Source organism: Tinamus guttatus, unplaced genomic scaffold, assembly GCF_059628265.1.
Source record: "Tinamus guttatus ecotype Peru unplaced genomic scaffold, ASM5962826v1 Tinamus_guttatus_pri_ptg000459l, whole genome shotgun sequence".
Classification (NCBI taxonomy): Eukaryota; Metazoa; Chordata; class Aves; order Tinamiformes; family Tinamidae; genus Tinamus; species Tinamus guttatus.
The window spans coordinates 9,835,489-9,857,472 of record NW_028288993.1 but is presented as its reverse complement, the minus strand read 5'-3'; the positions used below and the strand labels follow the sequence as shown (position 1 = coordinate 9,857,472).

General features: G+C 54.7%; 1 protein-coding gene across 11 annotated transcripts in view; it reads right to left on the bottom strand.

The window, feature by feature from the left end:
• Positions 1-12,924: 12,924 nt before the first annotated feature.
• NCOR2 (nuclear receptor corepressor 2) overlaps positions 12,925-21,984 on the bottom strand; it is a 155,300-nt gene continuing 146,240 nt past the window's right edge. For 7 of the 11 annotated variants that reach the window (XM_088532506.1, XM_088532508.1, XM_088532507.1 and 4 more), the window contains 9 exons: positions 21,391-21,534; positions 21,112-21,260; positions 20,651-20,844; positions 18,910-19,059; positions 18,002-18,147; positions 16,846-16,899; positions 14,537-14,764; positions 13,360-13,539; positions 12,925-13,106 (listed from right to left, as the gene is read on the bottom strand). In XM_088532506.1, the coding sequence (XP_088388632.1) occupies positions 12,928-13,106; positions 13,360-13,539; positions 14,537-14,764; positions 16,846-16,899; positions 18,002-18,147; positions 18,910-19,059; positions 20,651-20,844; positions 21,112-21,260; positions 21,391-21,534 (1,424 nt within the window). In that variant the 3' untranslated portion in view covers positions 12,925-12,927. The remainder of the gene's footprint in view (positions 13,107-13,359; positions 13,540-14,536; positions 14,765-16,845; positions 16,900-18,001; positions 18,148-18,909; positions 19,060-20,650; positions 20,845-21,111; positions 21,261-21,390; positions 21,535-21,984) is intronic. The other 4 variants (XM_088532511.1, XM_088532517.1, XM_088532515.1 and 1 more) reach the window with 2 other exon arrangements.

Genomic DNA, 21,984 nt, shown 5'->3' with positions numbered 1-21,984 from the left:
TGAGGCTGGACTGCCTGGGAGGAGGCTTGCAGGATATGGGATGGTTTTGATCAGTGGCAGGCTGGCTTGCATTTTACGATGTTCCTGACATTTGTGATCTGGATCTTAGTTTTTTTTTTTTTTTTTTTTTCTGAGCATATCTATTTTTGACTTGTGTTTAGATGAAATCAAGATGACAAAGGACCCTCTTAACCCAGAGCAGAGTGCTTCTTTGTGAGCTCTCTCGGTTTTGTCTAGCGCATAGGTGAGACTTACTGTGGCCTTCAGAGCTGACTTGATCTCTGCAAAGAGAAGACAACTGCAGAGTCACCATCCAGCCTGCCCAACAACCACCCAGCCAAATCTTTTAAGGTTTGAAGGCAGAGGGGGCAGCTGTTTGTGTCAGTATGTTCCATGCTGCTCCAAGAGCTCATCTGGAAGGTAGCTGCAACATTGCACCGCCGCAGTACCCCCAGGCTTCCTGACAGTAACAGGGACTGTCAACGACAACAGGAGGAGGCAAACGACACCGAGTGTTCTCGCTGGCAGCTAGATGCCTACAAACCATAGCAAGATGGTACAGTGGGAGTATCTAGAGGAGATTTGTGGTTCCCAGAGGTTCCTGATTTGGGAAACAGCAGAAAGCTCAGCTGCAGAGAGATGTAGCCCAGGAAGTACAGGCCTGTGTGGGAAGCTGGAGCACTGTCTCTGTGCCATGGGAGCAGATGTCATGTGCAGAGCGATTACTCGCTGTTTGCTTTTTCCTCTGCAGGTAACAGTCTTCCAGCAGCCTTGGCTGGAGCGGAGCCAAGGAAGCTCTGTGAATAGTCATGACCTTGTCTGCCCCTAGTCCCACAGGTTGCCTGAAACGTGCCACAGTGGGACCGCAGCAAGCAGGAATGTCACCCAGGTGCCAGCAACGTTCTCCTGCCAGCCTGCACATGTGGCAAAGAAAGGTCTGCCCACAACCACAGCTGCTCTTCTGAGACCCAGCCTGGCAAAGAGTTTGCAAGGGAGACTAAGGAAGCAGGCTAGCTCTGCAGCTCTTTTCTAAGAGTGTCCTAGCATCTAGTCTGCAGGGATGTGTCTGTGAACCTTTTGGGTTTCAGGGCTGCGTTGCAGAGGAGTGTAGTGCAGGGAGGTGCCAGCTAGCTTTAAGGAAGGTGGTGCAGGGCTAACTCATGAGCTTTGCTCATGCACTTGGTGATTTCCATACCTGTGACGTGGCCAACTGACTGTGGAGGAGCATCCAAACTGTCCCACATAGAGGCTGGGTTATTGAAGAGCCCAAATCTGTGCTGAATTTCCTTCCTCAACCTGTCTGTAACAAGTCAACAGCTGAGTTGTCCCTACAGCAGGATTAGGAAACTTAGCAAGAGCAGGAGTCACTACAGCCACCCCAAGGTAAACCATTCCCCAGTCATGAATCACATCTCCTGGCATCCCTGTGTGTTGGTAGCTCACTGAAAATCTGCAGAGCCTGGGTTCGTACAAACAGAAAACCTTTGAAAAATGGCAGGGAGTTGTCTCCAAAAATTTTACAATAATTTTTGCATGCTTCTCGTAAGAGCCCAGACTTAGAAAAATAGCTACACAGCTCCGGAAATTAATTTCCAGCTTTCCCTCTTCTAAACTTTCCATTTTGTTCCTGACTTGCTGTGAGTCTGATTGAGTTATTTCAGAACGCAGCCAAGCAGCCAAGTCAGAAACCCTATTAACAATGTCAACAAGACATAGCTGATTGCCCAGAACAGTTGACGCACAAACCCACAGAGATTAAAAAACGATCTGACAAACTTTAAAAAAATAATATTTTAAATAGTGCCCTTTTCCATCATTTTCAAAGGGCAATTGGTAGATGCGATCAGAACTGTGACCTTTATGAAACAGAGCTTTCTTGTTCAAAATGAAGCACCGTTTTTCTACCAGATGACAACATAAGCCTTTATATACACATACCTAAATCCTAACAGTGGAAGCATCACTAATGTTTAGAGATATGTTGTGTGCTAAGTCGGTGATAAACTCTGGGAGTTAGAACCGAATAGAGAGAAATCTCCCAGCGGATTTCCAAGGCTTCCACTGACCATAGAATTATTTCAAGCAATGCAGAAATGCACATTATTTGTTATTGCTCAAGTCTGTTTTCACAAAGCAGCATTTGCCTCAAAAGGGGTCCCTCGGCCTGGAGCAGCCTCCCCACAGAGCTCCAGTGAACACAGCGCTGCAGTTAGCTTAGAAATTGAGCCTGGGTCTAGATATTCAGGGCACCTTAAGTTGGGGTGAGCATGGTCCCCATGCAATGCAGGTTGGAGCCACACTTACTTGCTAGGTCATCTTGCTGCTTATCATGTATTTCCCAGTGCTGGTGAGCAAGACACATCATGAATGTCCCTGGGATCTGCCGAAGCCCCTGTCCTCCTTCCTGGGTCCATTTTGGAGGCCGTGGAGTGCTCTGCTCCTGTCCTCATGTGCACCCAGCAGAGGGGTAGGTTTCCAGGCTGTGACACTGCAACCCAGGTTTAAAAACACCTCAGAGCCAGGCAAAAATGCCCTGGGTGCAAAAAGAAGGGTCTGTCAGGACAACTCTCGTAGCCAAGAGACCTCTCAAGCATTGGCCCCCAGCACAGCATAAGGCTGACAGAGCTGGTTGTAGGAGTGGGGTTGCCATCCCTCTGGTCCTCATCCCCACCACACAGTCCTGCTTTGCTACCAGTCCAAGATTACAAATAAGTTGGTCAAAATGATGGATTTGATACTTGGCAGCCATTGTAAATCTTAAATCTGGAGCCCCATATCCCTGTCCTGGCCCTGTCTTTATTGCTTCTATCTCCATGGCCAAGTTAGGTGGCATAAGGGGAGCTCCTGTTCATCCTGATGGATTTTTTCACAGTTAGGATAGGTGATGATTTCTTGCTCAAAGACTAGAAACTGATCTGTGTTGCCAATTAGGAATCACTTCCAGCAGCCAAGAGGTACCTTTTTTTTTTTTTTTTTTTTTTGTAGCATGTTTTGTACATCTAAAAGGAACAATTTGTCCCATGAGAGGTGTTTTTCTTTTAAACGGAGCATTTTCCATCTCAAACAACAGATCCTCATTTATGTATACTTTCTGAAAGATAAAAATGATGAACCTAGAGCATGGAAATGCTGCTTACAATGGAGTTTCCTTAAACAGCTGGGATTGTGGCTACACATTTTTCCTTAGGATCTTAAGATGCCAGTTTTCCATAGTTCTGTGAGCCTAATGGGTGAAGTCAAACTTTGCCTTTTGGAATTATTTTCTTTCAATAGTTATTTTCTGAAATCAGAAAATTTCACAGAAGCCTTCTGGTTTTCATTATAGTAGTTTTTTTTTTTTTTTTTTTTTAAATGCTCTCTTTTACAGCAAAACAGAGTATTTTGGAAGGTCTCTGTCTCAAAGATGAAGGGTTTGCCCTTCACCCACTTTGTTTCTGTGGTTGTTTGGCCTCTGAATACAACCGAGTGTCATCATGTCTTGTCTGCCTTTGCCTTTCCCTTTCCTTATTCCTTTTTGACACTTTGCTTTTCAAGAGACAAGGTGGGAACAGGCCTGTATTACTTGTCATTGCATTTGGGGCCAAAAAGGGGAACCCTAAGCATTGACTTTTCAGAATCTGAAAAATACTTTGCACAAGCCACAGAGAACAAGTTTGACCAAAAATCTCTTTTTTTTTTTCTCTTCCTTCCTAAAGACAGCTCTACTTTTCTCAATGTGAAATACAGACAGATATGCACCTTGGGTGCAGGCTTTCTGGGAATGATGAAATGAGGTTTGGGTGTTGATAGCAGCGTTTGAGTGGTCAGAGAAGTGAGTGCTGTTTATTATTTATGTTGAGTGAGTCTTACAAAATTGGGAAGGTCACTAGAGGGACAAGGAGCAACAGAATCTGCAGAGCAAAAGTCTGAAGACTGGAGGTTGTGTGAATCGCATATAGAGGTGAATGGTTCTATCTGTGAAAACTGAGCTAGGATATTTAGCCGTTTTAATTGTAACCTGCCTTCTTCCTGCAGGAAAGAGTGTCCTTGTCTTCTTTAGAGTTGAAATGGGGTCAGATCCATCTTCCATCACAGTGTTTCAGGCCGGCTGAGGTCTGTGAACATTAGTGGTCCCAGGCTTGTGTAGCAGGACCATAGGGAAGGGTGGATCTCACTTGGTGGATCCATGTTTCTACTGCCACATGAACCCACCATCTCGCACAGACTGATCAGTTCTGAATATCTACCCCAAGCACACCAGGAACTGCTCTAAGTCTTGCGTGACACTCATTCCTTCTCAGGTCTGGGAGGGCCATCAAAATGAGCAACGTGTCCTACCATGTGAAGAGTGACCTGACGATGGGGCTGAAAGGTGACTGAAGGTTAGCGAAGGGCAAAGAACATATACTGGTGGAAATGCATAAGGATGTGTCATATTTTTATTTTTGTAAGTCTGATTCTCTAAGTGCTTGTGAAGTACTTTACTGTTGTATATGTGGTAATGCAGTAGTTCACAATATCCTTTTATTTTTGTATACTCCCCCTCCACAATAATCCCTTCCTGTTCAACTCATGCAGAGTAATTTAAGAAGACAAAAATTTATATATCATAATAAAATGCACAAACTGTTATACTGATGCATTCAGAGTTTCCTTCCTTATCCATTTATCCATTCCCTTGGTGTCTGTTGCCACTTTCCTATCCAGATGGGATGTTTTCCCTCTTTATCAGTGGAATGCAGACCAGCTCTCCGTGCTCCGAAGGCTGCGGGCTCAGATGGCTGTTTCCATGACTTGTAAAATCTGCTCCATCACCTACACCCAGGGGAAGGTTAAACAGCTCAGGCAAGCGGGCACAGAACTCAAGTTTCCTGCCAGGCCATCTTTGCAGCTCAAAATTTCGCTGGTCAGCAGTTACTCACCCTAAATTTCTCTCTTCTTGCTCAATCTTGTTCTTCCTAGTTATGAAGCCCTGGTGAGCGATTTAAATAATTCCTCTCGCAGCTTTTCCATGCCCTTCAAACCGCTGGGAGAAGCAGAGCAACGCTTACGTCATATCCCAGTGTCCGTGTCCTAGGACATTAGCAGGATCTTTGGTACGTTCTGGCTTCCCAAAGCCTCAAGGCAGATGGGTTGCGTCAGGGCTAAAACGCTGCCTAACCATGAACTTTCTCTTCACGCCATCCCTGTGAATGCCTGAGGTCTGCCAGCCAGCTCGGAGAGCGCTCAGCTGTCTTCCAAGACCTAAGATGTCTGCAGGGAGAATCTGACACTAATCCTCATGGAAAAGTCATATTGGATTTATAGGGATGAAGTCAATGGGCTTGGACAGAAACGGCTGTTAAGCCGTTAGGAATGGGAAGGCGAAGGAAAGCCGCGTGACGCAAGAGACTCTCCAGGTCCGCAGGAAGTGCCGGAGAGGATGCCCAGCCCTAATCCCAAACGTTTCAGCACACAAATCCCTGCCAAAACTCTCCTGGGAGACACCAAGCACCCGAGGGAGCCGAATGCAGCAACACGGGGAAGGCGAAGGAGGCGCCGCCTGGATGAGACCAGTCCTTGAAACCCGAATGCCAGATAAAGGCCCTGTGCATCCGCTCTTGTTACTTAAATAAAACCATAAAACAGGAACGCTGCCCAGGGAAGATTCCGGAGGTGGCAGCTAAGCCCTCGCAAGCAAAACCGTAGTTGAGGCAGGATATGTGTTTTGGCAAATGCACTCAGATGAGCTAACCCCTGAGCTAGTGGCTTTTACTGTGCCATTTGGATGCTGTAAATTTAAGCAGATGATGCTTGGTATTAGTTCTGCTCCTGGGATATTTCAGAGAGTAATTGCACATATCTCTGAGGGATTACAAGGTGCTGAAGTTATAATGGATGGGCTTCGAATTCAGACTAGACGCCTTCATGAACAGAAGGAAAGACTTAAGCTGTTTTTTCTTTTCAGACAGCAAGAATGCTGCGTGTAAAATGCCAAAAGCCTCACCTAAAATAAGCTGCTGATAGTGGGCAGGCAGAGATTAAATAATCATCATCATAAACCCCCTGTGCCGGAATCCCCAGTGCACTCAGCAAAGCAGAGCTTGGGGAAACAACAGTCACGTATCGCAGCTGTGGGCAGCCAAAAGCAAAGGAGAGAGTTGATGGCAAAAATAACCTTGCCTGATGCTTGAGCAGGAAAACTTCCCTCTGGTGCCAGCCCACCAGCTGGCTCGTAGTGCGAGGCCTCGGGTCTCCGCTCGGCAGCTGGCAGTGCCACAGCCAGGAGCTGCACTCGTGTCCTCGGAAGGTCTGAGGGATGCCAAGCAGCAGGGAAGTTTTGTCACCAAACGTGGCACAAATCTGTGCCCAGGTGATGAAACCACCCGTCAAACTACATCCTGTCAAACCCCTCGGTCGGCAGAGGGACATCGAGGCCGCCTGTCATCCAGAGGCCTGTGCAGGGCGGGCATGGACGGGATGCTCCACAGCAGCGGAGCCACCAGCTCCCCCTGTCCCTGTCCCCAGAGCTGCTGGCTGGAGCTCCCCGCGGCTCCGTCGCTGCCTCCCAGCGCATCCCGCCGGGAGGAGGAACCAGAGCTGGATGAACCAGAGCTGCTGCCAGAGCAGGGATCCCCTCGCCTGGCAACGTGCCCAGCCACGGAGGGCAAAGCGGGTGCGGGAAGGGTTTGTTCTTGAAGAGAACCGAGGATCCTGGAAGTGCTTTTTGGCGTGTAATGAGTTTTATGAGCTCTATTCTCTGCTTCTAACAGCGATAGCAGAGCCAGGCATCTCTGCCCTTCTGTGTCCAAGCCTGTTGGGGAGGTCACATCTACATGGATGAAACAGGTCATCCTGCCAAGCCTTTGATTTCCACTGTATCTTTCCCATCCTGCAAGCAGACAGGCGGACAGCACATTTCCAGCACAAAAATATCCTGCTCTCCAGATAAGCACCTCCAGATCCCTTCCTGACTCCACTGCGTGCCTGGCGAGGAGGCATTTCTGCATCACACACACATGAACCGTCTCCCGGGGCCCTTCCTGGCTCGCAGGCAGATCCGCAGCCCCGGCGGCTGTTTGCAGCTCCTGGAGATCCAGGCGGCACCGGCGCTTCCTCCGAGCCAACGGCCGCCCCCGGGCCCAGCGCGAGGAGCCGCGGCCGCCGCACGGGTCGGCATCACCGCCGCATCCGAAGGGACGAGGGTGCCGAGGGGCTGCGGTGGCACCAGGTTGTGCCGAGACAGAGCCCGTGGACGCACCTGCTGGCACAGGAGGGAGGGCGCAAAACACCCGACTGCAAAGCACGGTAGGAATGAGCAAAACACACACACGCTGCAAATTGCATTGCCTTTGATGGAGCATTGCAGAAACCCTACCCTCCCTGGGGGCTTCGCAGTGAAATAGCCTGATTATTCACAAACCAGTAAGAACCATCAATCCCTCATTTATCATTTTCAACATAAATAACAAGGGCAAGGGAGGAACATGCCAGCAATAAACTAGCTATAGATATAGTGTTGAAAACTGCCCATTTCCCTTCAAAATGACCCGATTACTGATAACAGTGATGAGACGGGTGCCGAGGCCAAGCCCGTGTGCTCTGGATCACCGAGGACGCTGGTGAAAGTCCATGTGTCTCTTGCGTGGGAGGCCAGGGAGGAAAACGCAGTGAACTGAAGTAAATGCATTTGTCTTCCTGACAAATGCCTCAGGAAATAGAAGCCTTTGTATTCCTCCTGACCCCTTCCACTCGCAGCTGGGCTTTCCCCTTGCTTCCGATGGAGCCCGTTTCGCGCCTGCACTTCCAGGCCACGCCAGCCCCGGCGCGCGCTGCGTTGAGCACCGAGCTCAGCACTTTCTGCAAAAGTGCCATTCCGGAGGCGCTTCCCGGCCCCCTTCCCATGTCCAAACCCCCGACGGGCCCTCCTCTCCCTGTGCTCGGAAAGGGAAGGGAGGGGGAAAAAGAATCCCATATATTTTTAAACACTGCTGAGTGGTGAAGAGGAACATCTGGAGAGCAGCCTTGTCCCTCGCGCAGGGCTCTGCGCTCCGCTGTGCGCGGCCCAAGGGCTGCACGGAGGGGAAGGGGCTCCCGGCAGCCCCTGGGCCGGGCTGGGGGCTCCGGCTCGCTCTGCTCAGACCCCGTCCCCCCAAATGGAGGAGCCCCCATTCCGGAGCCCCTTTCCAACTGGGCGTTCCCAGCCAACATTAACACCCTTCATGTCACATCCAGCGTGGCCTGGGGCAGAAGGAACATCTGGAGCTAATGGGAAGGCTGCCCTTGGCCACGGAGTGACCCTGGAGCAGCTGGTGCTCCATGCGGATGGGGGACACCCCAATGCCCTGCGAGGCTGAATTGATTCCAGTAAAAAAATGGGCCCAATGTGGCGAGTTGGATGGATTTTGGTCCTATGGAACAAGCACCGTTTGAGGTGGTTGCAATGTCTCAGCCAGGTACAGAGAGCAGGTACAAAGATTTGCTGCTTCCTTGACCAGATGGACACTCTTTTTCCATCCAGCAACATTAAGTCCGGAGACGGCTCCAACCCAAATCTCTGGATTAACATCCCCATGGCAAAAGCTCTGATTTGACCCAGCTAGAGGCCAGATCCACCCCTGGTGCCCGCCTGCAGGCAGGGACGTGGGGCTGCCGCTCCTGGACCTCACGGAGGCTCCGGCACCCGCACGGCTGCGTTGGGATTGCGGCTGCAATGCCGGGATTCCTTGTATTCCTTGTGTTTGTGCTTTCTTGTATTTGTGCTCTCTGTTGAACCAGCCCCTCCGCGGGGTGACGGCGGCAGCGCTACCACCGCCCTCGCTCTCGGGGTGCTGCAGCCGGTGCCGCCGCTCCCGCTCACAGGCAGCGCCGGGTGATTTATGAGCACTTGGCTGCCTGGAGCCCTGACAAATACAAATGTGCGCCTGGCTAATCACCGGAGAGAGAACAAGAGGGTAAATAAACCTGACAGCCAGCCCAGCTGCTGCACGCGCAGTGACGGCCTTTCCCAAACGTCTTCCTAGCGCGGCCCGTCCCCGGCCCCGTTGGATCGGGGGGCACCAGCACGAACCCGCAGTGCCCTCTGGCCGCCCAGTACCTGGAGCTGCTTCCAAAGATGCTCTGGTCTCTCCCGAAGCTCCTTGTGAGTCCAGAACGTCCCATGTGCCGCCAGAGCCGACCCTTGGCCTCCGTACCCTTATCAGGGAGCGGATGTAATTCCCTGGTCAATCCCAGGAACCGAGGGATGGGCTTTCGTGTTGCGGTTGTCAGGGGGTGTAAATCTGAGTTAAAGCCCAATTCATCACCGCGAGCCTGGGCAGATTGCTCAGCTCCTCCGCATGGTCCCTGCCCAGCGCTAAGGAATCAAGGATGATCCACGATTCTCCCTGTCCCCTTGAGAAAGTCCCATCTGCCGCCAGCTCTCAAGCTGAGCGAGCCTGGATTTCTACCACTTTTTTTTATTGCTGCTTTCAGAAGCCATCTGCTTTTGTCCCATTTCATTTTCAATCCTTATGCAAGAGCTTTTCGAGTAGGCCTAAGGTTCTCTCTCATTAAATCACAAGTGTTGCTCTCAAATTTACAGTTTTCCCACCTTCTGTTTCTTCAGCATCCCTGCGAGCTGTTGACTACGGCCGTCGCTCTCGGAGCTCATCGTTGTTTCGGTGCCGATGCAGGTGAGGCTATTCATTAACTTACCCTCACTGCCTTTGGAGCTGCAGGCCTTTCCAAGGAGGATTTCAACAAAAACACCCGGAATGTCGCAGTGGCAGCGGCTGGAAACGCTCGCGGCTCCTCGGGGGCCGCGTGGAACCGGTGCCCGTCACCCCGCACGGCCCTGCAAGCACCTCCCGGGATTGCACACGCCAAGCAGCAGGAACGGCTGCTCTTTGCTGGCAAATAAGCTTTGTGCTTGCCTCTTAGCTTGCTTTTTTTTAAAAAAATTATTATTTAACCGGGCAGGCAGCACGGGGACACTGCCACCCGCACGGCTCAGGAGCGGGAACACCGAGCGGAAAAGCAGCGAGCAGAAACCTCCACCTGGAGTAGAAGAAAGGCAAGGCTTTATAGCAAGCTGCGTAAATATTTACATCCTGGGGACGTACATACAGCCCGGTCTCTCGCACAGAACAGCCCTGCACAGCTTGGTTGTACAGAAGAGGGATTTCCCCTCCCCAGCTTTGCACAGTTCAAGTGATAAATTGCCCAGGGCTCCTTTCCTTGCACAACAGGGACATCGGGAATGGCCACCCCAAACTCAAGGTTAAGCTGCTTAAGGCTGCTGCCCCCAGCCCCTTCCTGTATCTTTCTCCTCTCTCTTTGGGTGACGAGCCCAGAGCCTGCAGCCATTCCCGCTGCGGAGCAGCACACGGAGACGCAGCAGGACAGAAAGAGCCGAGGAGGGCAGTGAAGCAGCCAAGGCTGGGGCATGAACCAGAGCTTCTGAGTTGGACTTTTCCAAGCGCAGGATCCTGCTGCTGCAGAGCCCATGTTGGATACACCTAAAAGACGGGACCAGAAGAAGAGCCAGGGGTTGCTGAGCATCCCTCCTCCCACAAACAGCAGTTCCCAGAAGCTGCCGATAACATCTGCCTATCCACCCCATCCACCCATCCCTCGGAGGGGAGCATGGACTAAACCAACCCTCCAGGTTATTTGTGCGGCTTTGAGCCCCTCGGACTCCTCACGAGCCCTCGGCAGCTCCTTGCTCGGCCCTCAATGCAGCTGGAAACCAAAGGGGACGGGAAGGAGACGCCAGGTTCAGCCCGGCGCATCCCACAGAGCCCCCATGGGCTGTCCCATGACCATTCCATCACGGCCGCATGCACTTGCCATTAGAAAACCAACTTTCTCGACGTCCTCCTGAGACTGAAGCATCTCGCAGCACTGCTGCTGTGCCTACCAGTAGGTTTGTTCTTTGCCCGGTTTTTGTTCTGCTTTTTTTTACCCCCCAAAAAGTTAGGGCTCCAAAGAGGGCTGGAATCGGGGCTTTTCCCGGCAGGACCTGGAGCACATTCACAGCTATTCCCGACGAGCGGCCCTGCCGGCGTGACAGGGCAGAGCCGCGGAGACGCCGGCACCAGCACCCCGGGGACCCACAGACTGCCCACAGCGCTCGTGCGTTTTCTCGTTTTCTTTTTTTTTTCTTAAAAAAAAAAAAAGGCACAACAGAAAAGACAAAACATCGATGAACATTAAAAACCTGTACATTGTAAAAAACGGAAAAAAAAAACAAAAAAAAAGAAACCAAAACCGCAAACCCCAAACAAAGAATGAACCCCGTCATTCCCTTGCTTTGAAATCGGAATCAACCTCAAACATGGGAAGGGGGAAAAGGAATCGGGCCGGCGCCATCCCCTCTCCTCCCCCCGGCTCCTCCACCCAGCAGCAGAAGAGGCAGAAAGTCTGTGCCGTGGGGCTTGTTATTTTTGTTTTTCCTCGAGCGTACAGAATGCGAAGCATTTAATACATTTTGGGTTTTTTTTTTTCTTTTTTTTGCCATTGTTTTCCCCCGGAGCGAGAAAGCAGAAGTGAACGAAAAAAAAAAAGTCTAATATTTTGTTCTTTAACCATGTAACTGCAGATATGATCCAACATCATGGAATGAAAAAAAAAAAAACGTAAAGTAGAGCATTCGTGTGTATCACAAAAATACAATAAAAACTTTTTTTTTCCTTTTTTCTTTTTTTTTTTCCTTTAAACGTTTGCTGCGAGCTCCCTGGCCTCGCGCCCTGCACCCGGCGAGCTCGGCACGGCTCCGTGGGCCCCGTGACCACGACAAGGGGTTTTTTTTGTGTGTTTTAACTACGTTCATACATTCTCCTGCCTTACAGGTGACTCTGATGGATCAACGTTGCCTTCTCCTTTTTTTTCTTTTTTTTTTTCTTTTTTTTAAACATTTCCATACAATGGACAAATGCATCAAAGCCCCGCGGGTAAGAACAGAAACCTCTTTTACAGCATGTAATACTGTGTTTTGTTAAAGTCCTTCCTTGCGTAAAATATTGACATAATTCACCGAAGGTATCAAAAATATACCCTGTAGACCAATACAATTTACAATTGCCTTTTCTCGCCATTCAGAAAACAATGCACTTAAAGCCACCGAGCCCCTTCGTCTGCAGCGCGCTGGCCCCCGCCGGGAAAGCTCTTCCCCCTCCGATTCAAGCCCAGGATTTCTCTCGCTGAAGGGACTATTATTATTATTATTATTATTTCTTGTAAGAAACGGATCGTGCCTCCCTGCCCGGTAGCTCGTGCCGCGATCTCCCCAGGGCTCACGTGGCAGCAGGGCGGACGCGCTGCCCTCGCTCGCGCCGGCTCGGAGACCCCCCCGGGGGCTTTGGATCCTATTTCTCTTTTTAAACATTTTTAAACTCTTTTTTTTTTTTTTCCCTCTCGAGGTTTCGCATTCCTGTGGCACCGCTGGGATGCGCCGGGTGCCCCGGAGCTCTTCGCCGTGCGGGCGGCACAGGCGCGAGGCCACGGTGTCCGTCCGTCCGTCCGTCCGTCCCCAGGCCCCTGTGCTCCTCATTCCAGAGGCTCCTCATTCCAGAGGCTCCTCACGACTCCAAGACTCCAAGCCGTGACCCGGGGAGCTGGTGCCACCAGTGCCGGCCGCCACTTTCCTGCCCCAGTGCCAGTAGCACAGTCACTCTTGAGCCCGGGCACCAGCATTCAAATTGGATTCCCAGGATTTTTATCTCATTAAGGCTTTTTTTTTTTTCCTTTTTTTCAGACTGGAGAGGAGTCGGAAATTTCCAGATGTTGAGAGAGGAGGAAAAAAAAAAAATGCAGAAACCAAACAGCCCCCCCCAGATTGGCTGGTTGGGCAAGGGGGAAGGAAAAAATAAAAAAGAGGGGGAGAAAAAGAAATAAACGGAAGAAGCTCTGGTGCCGCGTGGCTGCTCCGAGCGCGGGGCCGGGCGCCGTGTGCGGGGGCCCTGGGCTGGCGGGCCGTGCGCCGGGCGCTCACTCGCTGTCCGAGAGCGTCTCGTACTGGGAGCAGAGCAGGGGCTTGGGCTCCTCGTCCCACGCGTGGTGCTGGCTGCCCGCGGCGCCGGGCGGCAGCGACGCGGCCGGCGCCGCCGCCGTCACCACCCCGCTGGGCAGCCGCATGGTGAGCGGGTTGTAGGGGAACGGCGTCGAGCCTGCGCGGGGAGAGCCGAGCGGAGAGTCAGCGCCCAGGGGCCGCCCGCCAACCCGGGGACCCCCCTCGTGGGCACCCACGGGGTCGGTGACCGGCGCGGGTCCCCACGGGCCACCCCGCAATGGGCCCGGCAAGGAGGCAAAGCCACGTGGTGGCACTAGGGGATGGGGCAGGGTTTGGAGCCCGATGGGGCCCTCGCCAGCAGGGCACCCCCGCGAGCCCCACGCGTCCCGCGTCACCCCGTGCCGCGGTACCTGCGGACGACGGCCGGTCCTCCCAGACGCGGTTGGTGAGCGGCGTCCGCCTGTTGCAGTCGCCTTCCGAGTGCACGGAGGAGACGGAGGGCGGCCTCTCGCCGGAGGAGAGCCCCGGCGCCGGAGACTTGGCCTTGCGGCTGTTGGGCCTGGCTGCGATCTTTGGCTTCCCTCCTCCTCCTGCAAAGAGAAGCGGCCGCTCGTCACCGGCGCGGCGGGACCCGGCGCTCTCCCCACGCCGGGGCAGAGCCCATGGTGCTTCCCGGCGCACGGGAGCGGGCGCATCCGCAGCCCCCGCGCGCTCCCCGGCCCCTGGCTGCGCGTCCAGGGCTCTCCTTAACACCCGGCAAAGCCCTCGGCCACCGTCAGCCAGTTTGCAAGAGGTTTAAAGCCAAACCAGCCCCTGAACCTGCTGCCAGGCAGGTCAGCCAGCTCTTTGGAAGGAGGGATGGACGGATGGACGGACGGAGGGAAGCAACAGGCAGAGCCAGGAAGGCTGTTCCTGCCGAAGGCTGGAGCGCCTGGCCCGGTTCCGGCTGCCCCAATCCCTGTCGCAGCCGGAGGTGCCGGAGCCGAGGGCGGCCACGGCGCGAAGGGCACCCGCTCCTGCCCTCCTCAGCGCTCCCCGCCCGGCTCCGAGTCCTCGTCCATCCGTCTGTCCGTTCCCCGGGATCCAGGCCCCATGCGGGAGCGGCTCCCGTGCCGGAGCAGCGGCCGTGGCTGCGGTGAGCACCCGAGCCCCGTGTCCCCAGGCTGCCCCAGCCCGGCCGAGCCGCTGCTTCCCCCCGGGCTGGCGGCTGGACGGGGTTTTACGGTCGGTTTAGGGGGAACTGTTTTAATTTACGGCTTTGGCATTCAGGGATTTCTTTTTTGCCCCCATAAACCTCCTCAACGTGCTAAGGAAAGGAGATATTAAAACACAACAAACGGGGAAAGGAGCACAGTCAGTGGTTTAGAGAAAGCAACAGCACCTCCCGAAACTATTAAATTAACATCAAACAAGACCAGGATTAATCAGCGGATTCACAAAGCTCCAAGCCAGGGCGGGAGGAGGGAAGAAAACCAAAATGAACAAAAAAAAACGGGGTGTGTTTTGGGAGGGGGAACAAATCCACCCGAAATATCAAGGCTGAGAATTAATAACACAGAGAGAGCGAAGGGGGAGAGGGCTGCAGACCTGGCAAGGAGCGCACGTCCTCGTTTCGTCCATCAGCAGGAGTTATGGGCATAGCAGCGGGCAGGCTTGCACTGGCATTCAGAGGGTTAAAAGCATTGGCACTGAGAGGTGAGCGCTCTTCCCACTGCTCGTCATATTTACCCATTAGGGCTTTCCTAATTATTGCCTCCAACCCCATGTTGGTACTGGAATTCTCTTGGACCGCCTGGCTCCTACAACTGATTAGCCCTGGGAGATACGGGGAGGAAAGACGGGGACGGGGAGGGGGTGGGAGGGAGCCAAATGAGAAGAAAGATGGGGGGGACGGGGAAGGGGAGAAAGGAGACAAGGGAGAAGGGAAGAAACAAACAGTCAGCACATTCCCGCAAAGCAACACACTTTGTCATGTCCATCGCCGGCGGGCCCCCCGCCGCCTCCCGCTGCGACCCGCCCTGGGGCAGGGGACGGGGCTGCTCCGGGATGTCTGGGCATGGGGTTCCCGGGGCTGAAGGCTCGGGAGGGCCAGGAAGGAGAGAGGGAAGGAGGGAGGGATGGAGGGAGGGTCTTTGCGGAGCCCCCCGGGGAGGCGCAGCGGGATGGGGGGCTTCCCGCGTGGCCGGGGCCAGCGGGATGCTCCTGCATGGATTGCACCCGGCTAGGAAACCGGAGTGGGGAAACGCCGGAGGCTGGGCCGCTTTCTCCAGGAGGAAAAGACAGGGAAGGAAGGGGCTGGGGGGGTCTGTGAAGCGCCTGCCCAGGGCCGTGTAGGGGAGCAGGAGCCCAGGGCCGGCGCGGCTGGCGGTGGCGAGGAAGAGCCCTCCCGTCCCTCGCCGCGGTGAGTCTCAAGCCATGCAGTTATGGTGCAGCGGCGCGCGGGGCCAGCGGCGCAGCCACGCGACCGGCATTCCCAGCGCGGCGGTTACAGGAGACAAGCGAGGGCAAAAATACAGACACGGGGCGCGGAGCCCGGCCCCTCCGCTCCGCACGCGGCGGCTCCCTTGTCCTCCTGGAAAGGGGCAGCGGGTCCCGGCGTCCCCTCCACGCCAAGGGCTCCTCATCCCCCTCGGGCTCTGCTCTTCCCGCACCCTCCGCGGGCCGGGCTGGCTCTTGGCAGCAGTTCTGCAATCGGGCTGGGGAGCTGGGGACCACCAGCAGCCTCCTGTTCCCTGTCCCAACCTCCTTCCAGCTCTCGCACCCTTCCCAGCACCGATGCCTACAGGGCAGCACAGTCTCATAGGGATGCAGATGTGCAAGGGATGCCCTTGCCCTGATGCCTGGCTCAGCGGTGGCCCTGGGCGTTATCCCTGCTTGCGGGATGGTTGGATAGTTTAGCCATTCCCGTTCGTGCTCCCAAACACGGTCCCGCTGCCGGAGGGCGTTAACGCTGCGGAGGTGTCGGAGCGGGCGGCTTTGCCGTGTGCTGTGCACGTGCAGCACTTGCCTGGGAACCGCCACCAAACCCGCTGCTCCTTTAGGGACCAGAGACCCCCCTGCCCGCGCACGGCCGGCGGGTGACACCCTCCTGCCCAGGAAGCTCTTCTGCGGGGACCGGCTGCGCCCGCGTGGCTGCTGGGCAGCCGCGACCCGGCCACCAGCTGCACTTGCTCTTCCTCCCCGCTACCAGGAAAGCGAAATCAACTCGTGCTTTAAGCACCTGGAGGACTATGTGCACTGCCAGCAGCCCTGTGCCCGGCCACCCCTCTGTGAGCCAGATAACCCCTTCCCTCTGCTCACAGCCGTCACCTGTTTGCACAGTCTCACTCCAAGGCTATGGGGTGCTCTGGATGCCTGATTCCCACATCACATCCAGTCTGTGGTGGCGGGAAGCCTGTTTCCTACCCTCACTGCCTTTGCTGATGCCCATCCACCATCTCCTCTTCCTACGCGCGTGGCCACAAGGTCCTGCCAAGAGCAGCGCAAGGTTCACAACATCTGCTGCAGCTCCCAGCGAGCCTGGACCTCCCGTGCACCTTACCTGCCTCCGGGGCTAACACACCATGAATCAGATTGCCAACACAGAAAGACCTGGCCAAGCCCTTGGGACAAACTTTTTGCTGGTGTCCCTATTGGGGTTTTAACCTCGGCTCAACCCCTGAGGCCTGCAAGGCTTTCAGAGCAGTTATGCTGCCTTGCCTCCAACTCAACACCAGCAAGTTATGGTGTGCTGAGGCCTTCAGCCTCCCAGCAACAGTTACACCTGGTCTTATTGCAAAAAAACAACCACAAAAACAACTCCCCACCCCCAATTTAAATCTACTGATTCTCCACTTCTTCATAGCTGTCAAGTCTGTAGGGGATGAGGCACAGTACAGATAAAGTGTGAGAGTTACCTGCTCCGGTAATCGCTGGCATATTGAAAATCTCTGTCCCGGGCTGCCCAACATCTGGGAAAAAAAGAGTTCTTTAGTAGAGGGAACAGTGCAAATAGGCTGGCTGTAGGGACAGACCTGTCACACTGGCCATGGCAGGGCACTGGTGTCCCCTTCACAGCGCCCAGACTGGCAATGGCCCACGTGCAGAGTGTCGGTGCCACCTCCAGCCCCTCTGCGTTCCCACCTCCGTGGGGCTCAACCCTCCCTCTGCCTGCAGTGCTTCCGAAGGCTCAAATCCCCATAGCCAGGGAGCAGGCTGGGGCAGTGGGGAGCAGAAGAAATGCTAAATCAATATTTTCCTTCTTAGCTGAGCTGTTTGACTTGGATATCGCTTTCCTTGGAATAACAGAAATTCTCATAAAATAAGAGCCGTTTCCTATTTCTGTATATTTTCCCTTGATAAGGGAAAGTGTGGAATGTCACGGGGTTCAGCCGCGTGTCCCCGAAGGGGCATAACAATGCAGTTGGCTCATGGTAACATCATCCGGGAGACGAGACAGCTTGGTCCCTCTTATCCGATGCAGCTGTTGTAAGATGGATTCAAATTGAATTAGTATTGACTGTATAATGCTGGGCTAAATTAAATCATGATCCTATCTACTCTATTAGTGGTTAATGAATGAACGGGCTGAATTTCTAACACAAGCCAGCCTGGTTAGTTTCACAGAGCTGTACCAATATTGATGGAGGGATTAATGTAACGCTGTGGGGAGATGCGCCTCAAGGAGGAAGGATTCAGCTTGGCTGGCCACTCATTAAAATACCAATTGCTTTTAAGTCTCCTCCATGTTCAACTCATTTACTTCCTTCCTGTTTAGCTTATCTGCTGCTGCCACACAGGTTGGACTGACAGTCCCCCAGCAAGGAGCCATGCACCTGGGACACCCTGCGGTCACCTCCTTGGGTGCTCACAGCCACCCAGGACCAGGGGGGCTAGTTGCAAAAAGTGTCTGGTACTGGTGCTTCCCAGCAAACCTCAGCATGACCAGGAGACGACTGGGTGGGAGTCCCAGCCCTTAATCACAGCAGCACCCACTCCCAAGGCTCCTTTGCTTCACGTGTGCCCCCGGCTTGCCCCTCTGGTGCCCCCACTCGCTTCCCCACATGTCCTTACTGTACTCCGTCTCGTTCTTGTTGGTCGTGCTGAGCTTCTTGATGATCTCCTGCTTCTTGGACTTCACCATGGCAGAGTTGCTCTCTGTCAGCTTGCTAAAGAAAGCTGGGGGCTGACTGTTATTTCCTGGGGACTTGGACCCCATCCTGCAACGAAAAAGCCTGTTAGGAACCAGTGTGATGTCCGGTTCGCCAAATCCCACCTCAAATGAATCTCCCCCAAATCCGCCCTTGGGCTCCTGCATTGTTTGGTATCTCCAAGTTCTCTGCCCAGCTCTATTTTAAATGTATGTCAGTGGGGAAACATCCCTACGAGCCATACAGACAACCATCTGGGATGTGAATCTGCTTTTGGCTGCAAGAAAAGTTCTTCTTTCCTAATTATTCCAACCTTTCAATGAATGAGCCCAACTAAATTCCTTTCACAGACCTAAAATTCAGTTCCCTAAGATCTTTTCTGTTCAGCCAAACCTTCACGAAAAAAGTTCGTAAAGGGAGACATTTCCAGAGATGTGAAAGAAGGGCCAGGCCATCACCCGCTCCAGAGAAAGGGGTTGGAGCTGATGTATTGGGATCACTGGGATGTACAAGGTGCACTTTGCTCGGATGTGCTTGCAGAGCAGCAGGCAAACCCTGCAAGGCTCCGACTAGGAAGGGGATCTCGAAGGCCAGGGATCTTGGAGGCCTGCTCCTTGGAGAGGCCGTTTCCAAGGCCAGCTGGCCCCTCACCCTGATTTTGGATTAACAGAGCCACAAAAAGAAGACATCCCCCAGCTGGCCCCGCGCATGCCGCGGCGATGGGGATGCTTCACAGGGCAAGGCAGAGGCAGGTCCTCTTGCAGCCCCGAGCGGTGTGGGGACAAAGGGACCCCCTCGTGCTGTTTCCAGCGCCCCGTCGCTCCGCGGTACCTCTGGTCCAGCTGCTCGCCCTCCCGGTACAGGATCGGGTACGTGGCGCTCTTGGCGTGCTCCGATTCCGCCACGCCGTCTGGTGGCGAGACCGGCTCGATGCAGTTGTCCGGCCCTCTCTCCGCCGCCGCTTTGCTCTGCTCCGGGGACCTGCGGAGGGGATGGGGAGATGCAGCCTCCTATTGCAACATCCTGCGTCTCCGCACAGCGGCTTGGGGGCTGAGGGGGAGTGGGGAGGCCTAAAATAGCTTTCTGTAAAGCAGGGAAAGAAGCCAAACCTTCCACACCCTTTTGGGCTTGCAGCTCCTTTTAACACAACCCTTAGGAACGGAGCCGCTTGGGCATTTTTTGAACCACAGGCGTGCAGAGAAGGCCTGAACCGAGATGCGGCCCAGATTTCCAGGCAGCGGGCCAGCCAGCAACTGGCCCACATAGAGTTAGTTACCCAGGAGAGACAGAGGGACAAGTCCTGGGACACTCTGGCTCAGCCCACGGGCCCCTCTACCCTGCAGAGCTCTCCTGCACACGCGGGTACCCCGATTGCCGCTGCCCCTGGACGGCAGCCACGTGTTCCTTGGTGGGGTTGAGGCACGGACGCGTTGGGGAGATATCCGTCCTCATCCTGCACCGCTCTTGCTAACACACAGGAGGGGACCATCCCGTCACTGCCCGCCCACCCTCGTGGCAGGGTTGGGAGCCGGTCCCCATCGGCTCTGGGGGTCGCACGGGTGGGCAGAGCCTCTGCAGGGGCCGCTGGGGCCCACGAGGGCCGGGCACGGGCCAGCCTGGAGGGGACCCGCCAGCCACGGGCCACACTGGGGAGGCCTCTGATGCCTGAACGTAGCAGCTGCCTGGGAGGCAGCCAGGGTCGCGTCCGCGAGGAATTCCTCACGGCGAGTTCTGGGAATTTGCGTCTTTGTTCTTTCTGTGGTTTCTTTTTTTAATTTTTTTTTCTTCTCTGGGTGGCCAGGGCTGGTTTCTCTTCTCTTATGCTATAAAGCCTATTCTGGGGCCATGCAGAGCTGGGAAAAATAATCCCCTTTACTGACACAGGGTCATAGGTTTGGAGACACCAACATTTCCTGGACGTATCTGGGCCTCATTGAACTGTCTGCATTAAGGCAGGAGGGCAGATCCCACTCTAGGATTTCCAAAGAAAGACTCCCATTTTTTCAACTCACTACAGCAGCAGTTATACTTTTCTTGTGATGCTACTTGCATAATTTTAAAGTGACTAAAACAAAAAATAAAGCTGGTGCCTCAAATGGGTAATTATAGATGACGCAGCACATACATCTAACAAGTTTCTGATTCACTGGAAAAGGATGGAGATAAAATTCATTTTGAACCAACAGAAGAAGAATTGCATTGGGTTTTTTGGAACTACCTGGTATCTGCTAGGTCACCATGCAGTGACCTGCCAGGGACCAGGGGATGGAGAAGGGGGTCACAAACAGACCTTAAGGGTGCCTATAGGGCATCCCTGAGACAACTGGGCAGGCAAGGGAGGCACCACAGGGCAAAAGTGCCAAGATGAGAATATAGCTTTAGGCTCTGGGTGTTATAAGCAAGTGATGCCCGTGAGCGCCAAGCTGGAGACATAAACTCAGCAACGACCCGGGTCACCCATGGCATCGCCCAGCTGCTCACCCTGGCAGCCCTGCGCCGCTGAGCGCCCGCTTGCCCAGCGGGCTGGTAGCCCCCCGTCCATGCCCGCTCCGCTCGGATGCTCTGCTCTCACCGTTTGCCTCCTTCGCTCTGCGGGGAGATCCTGGAGGCCGCCGCGTGCTCCTGCTGCTGCAGATAGGCCTCGCTGGGCGTGCGCCGCAGGTCCAGCACGGGGCAGGCGGCCCCGGGGAAGGAGTACACGGGCGTCTGGATGTGGGAGTTCAGCTGCTGAGGGTGGTGGCGAGTGTAGTCCTGGGTGATGACCTCCTAGAAGAGAATCCCGACCCTGAAAGAGTTGGTTTCCGCTTCCTGCTTTGCGGGACTCAATCAAGAGAGCATGAGCAGGGGGAGATGCTCTGCACCGGCTGCGCTTCCCCTGGGTTGGATTGAACCAACCGGGCTGAACGTGCTCGGGGCACCAAACCACGGTGCTCTGGCCTCCAGCATCACCCCTCCCCACCAGACAGCTCAGCTCTGGAGATGGTTCCATCCTTCTCCCCAGGGCCCCAGGAAGGAGGGATCGGGCTCACTCACACTGATGTGCTGCGCCAGCGTGACCACGCGCTGGTTCATGCCTTTGACGCTCTGGCTGGCCTGCAGCGGCTGGCACGGGGGCTGCTGGCTCTCCGACGCGCGGAGGTGCTGCAGGTGGGCTGCTTCGGGAGCCGAGGCCTTCAGGGAGGCTGCGGGAGCACAAAGGACAGGGCTGCAGCGCGATGAAAGCTGCCTCCTCCTCCTCGGCCACGAGCAACGTCCTGACACGGCACCGGGGCACGGAGAGCTGGGCAATGCCCGCTGCGGTGCCAACCTCACCTTGCTGCTTCTGTCGCAGGTCATGCTCTGCGTGGCCCTTGTCCGGGTCCTGCAGCAACTTGGCCCCCTTCTCGTGGGCCAGGCTGGGCGAGCTCACCGGACTCACGGCCTCGATGCGGTCCGGGCTGTAGCCACCATGGAAGCCTGCGGAAGGGGAAGAGGGGCCGTTATGCTGGAGCTCCCTTTGTCCCTTTGCTCTTTCTGAGCACAGCTGCAATGATTGCTTGAAGGAGTCGTCTCATGTTCAGCTAAGGGTGGAATGAAGAGGTCAAGGAAGACCTGGTGGGTGAAACCACGAGGAGCAGACGTGGCTCCAGAGCAGTGGGGCAGTGTGGGGCAAGTGCAAGGTGAATCTGCCCTCCAAGCCGCCGTGGGACAGAGCAGGAACAACAGGCCACCCAATTTTGCCTTTTGGTGATGTCTGTGAAAACGCTGTGTTCCCCATGGAGCTGGGAATACCACAGCTCAGACAGCACAAACCAAACGCAGCCCCTCTCCATCCCGCAGTGAAACACAGAAAAATAGAAACCAGGCTATGCCAGGAGGGAAGCAATCCCCTGCGTGCAGGGTGGTGGGTGGCAAGGGAGATCTCCA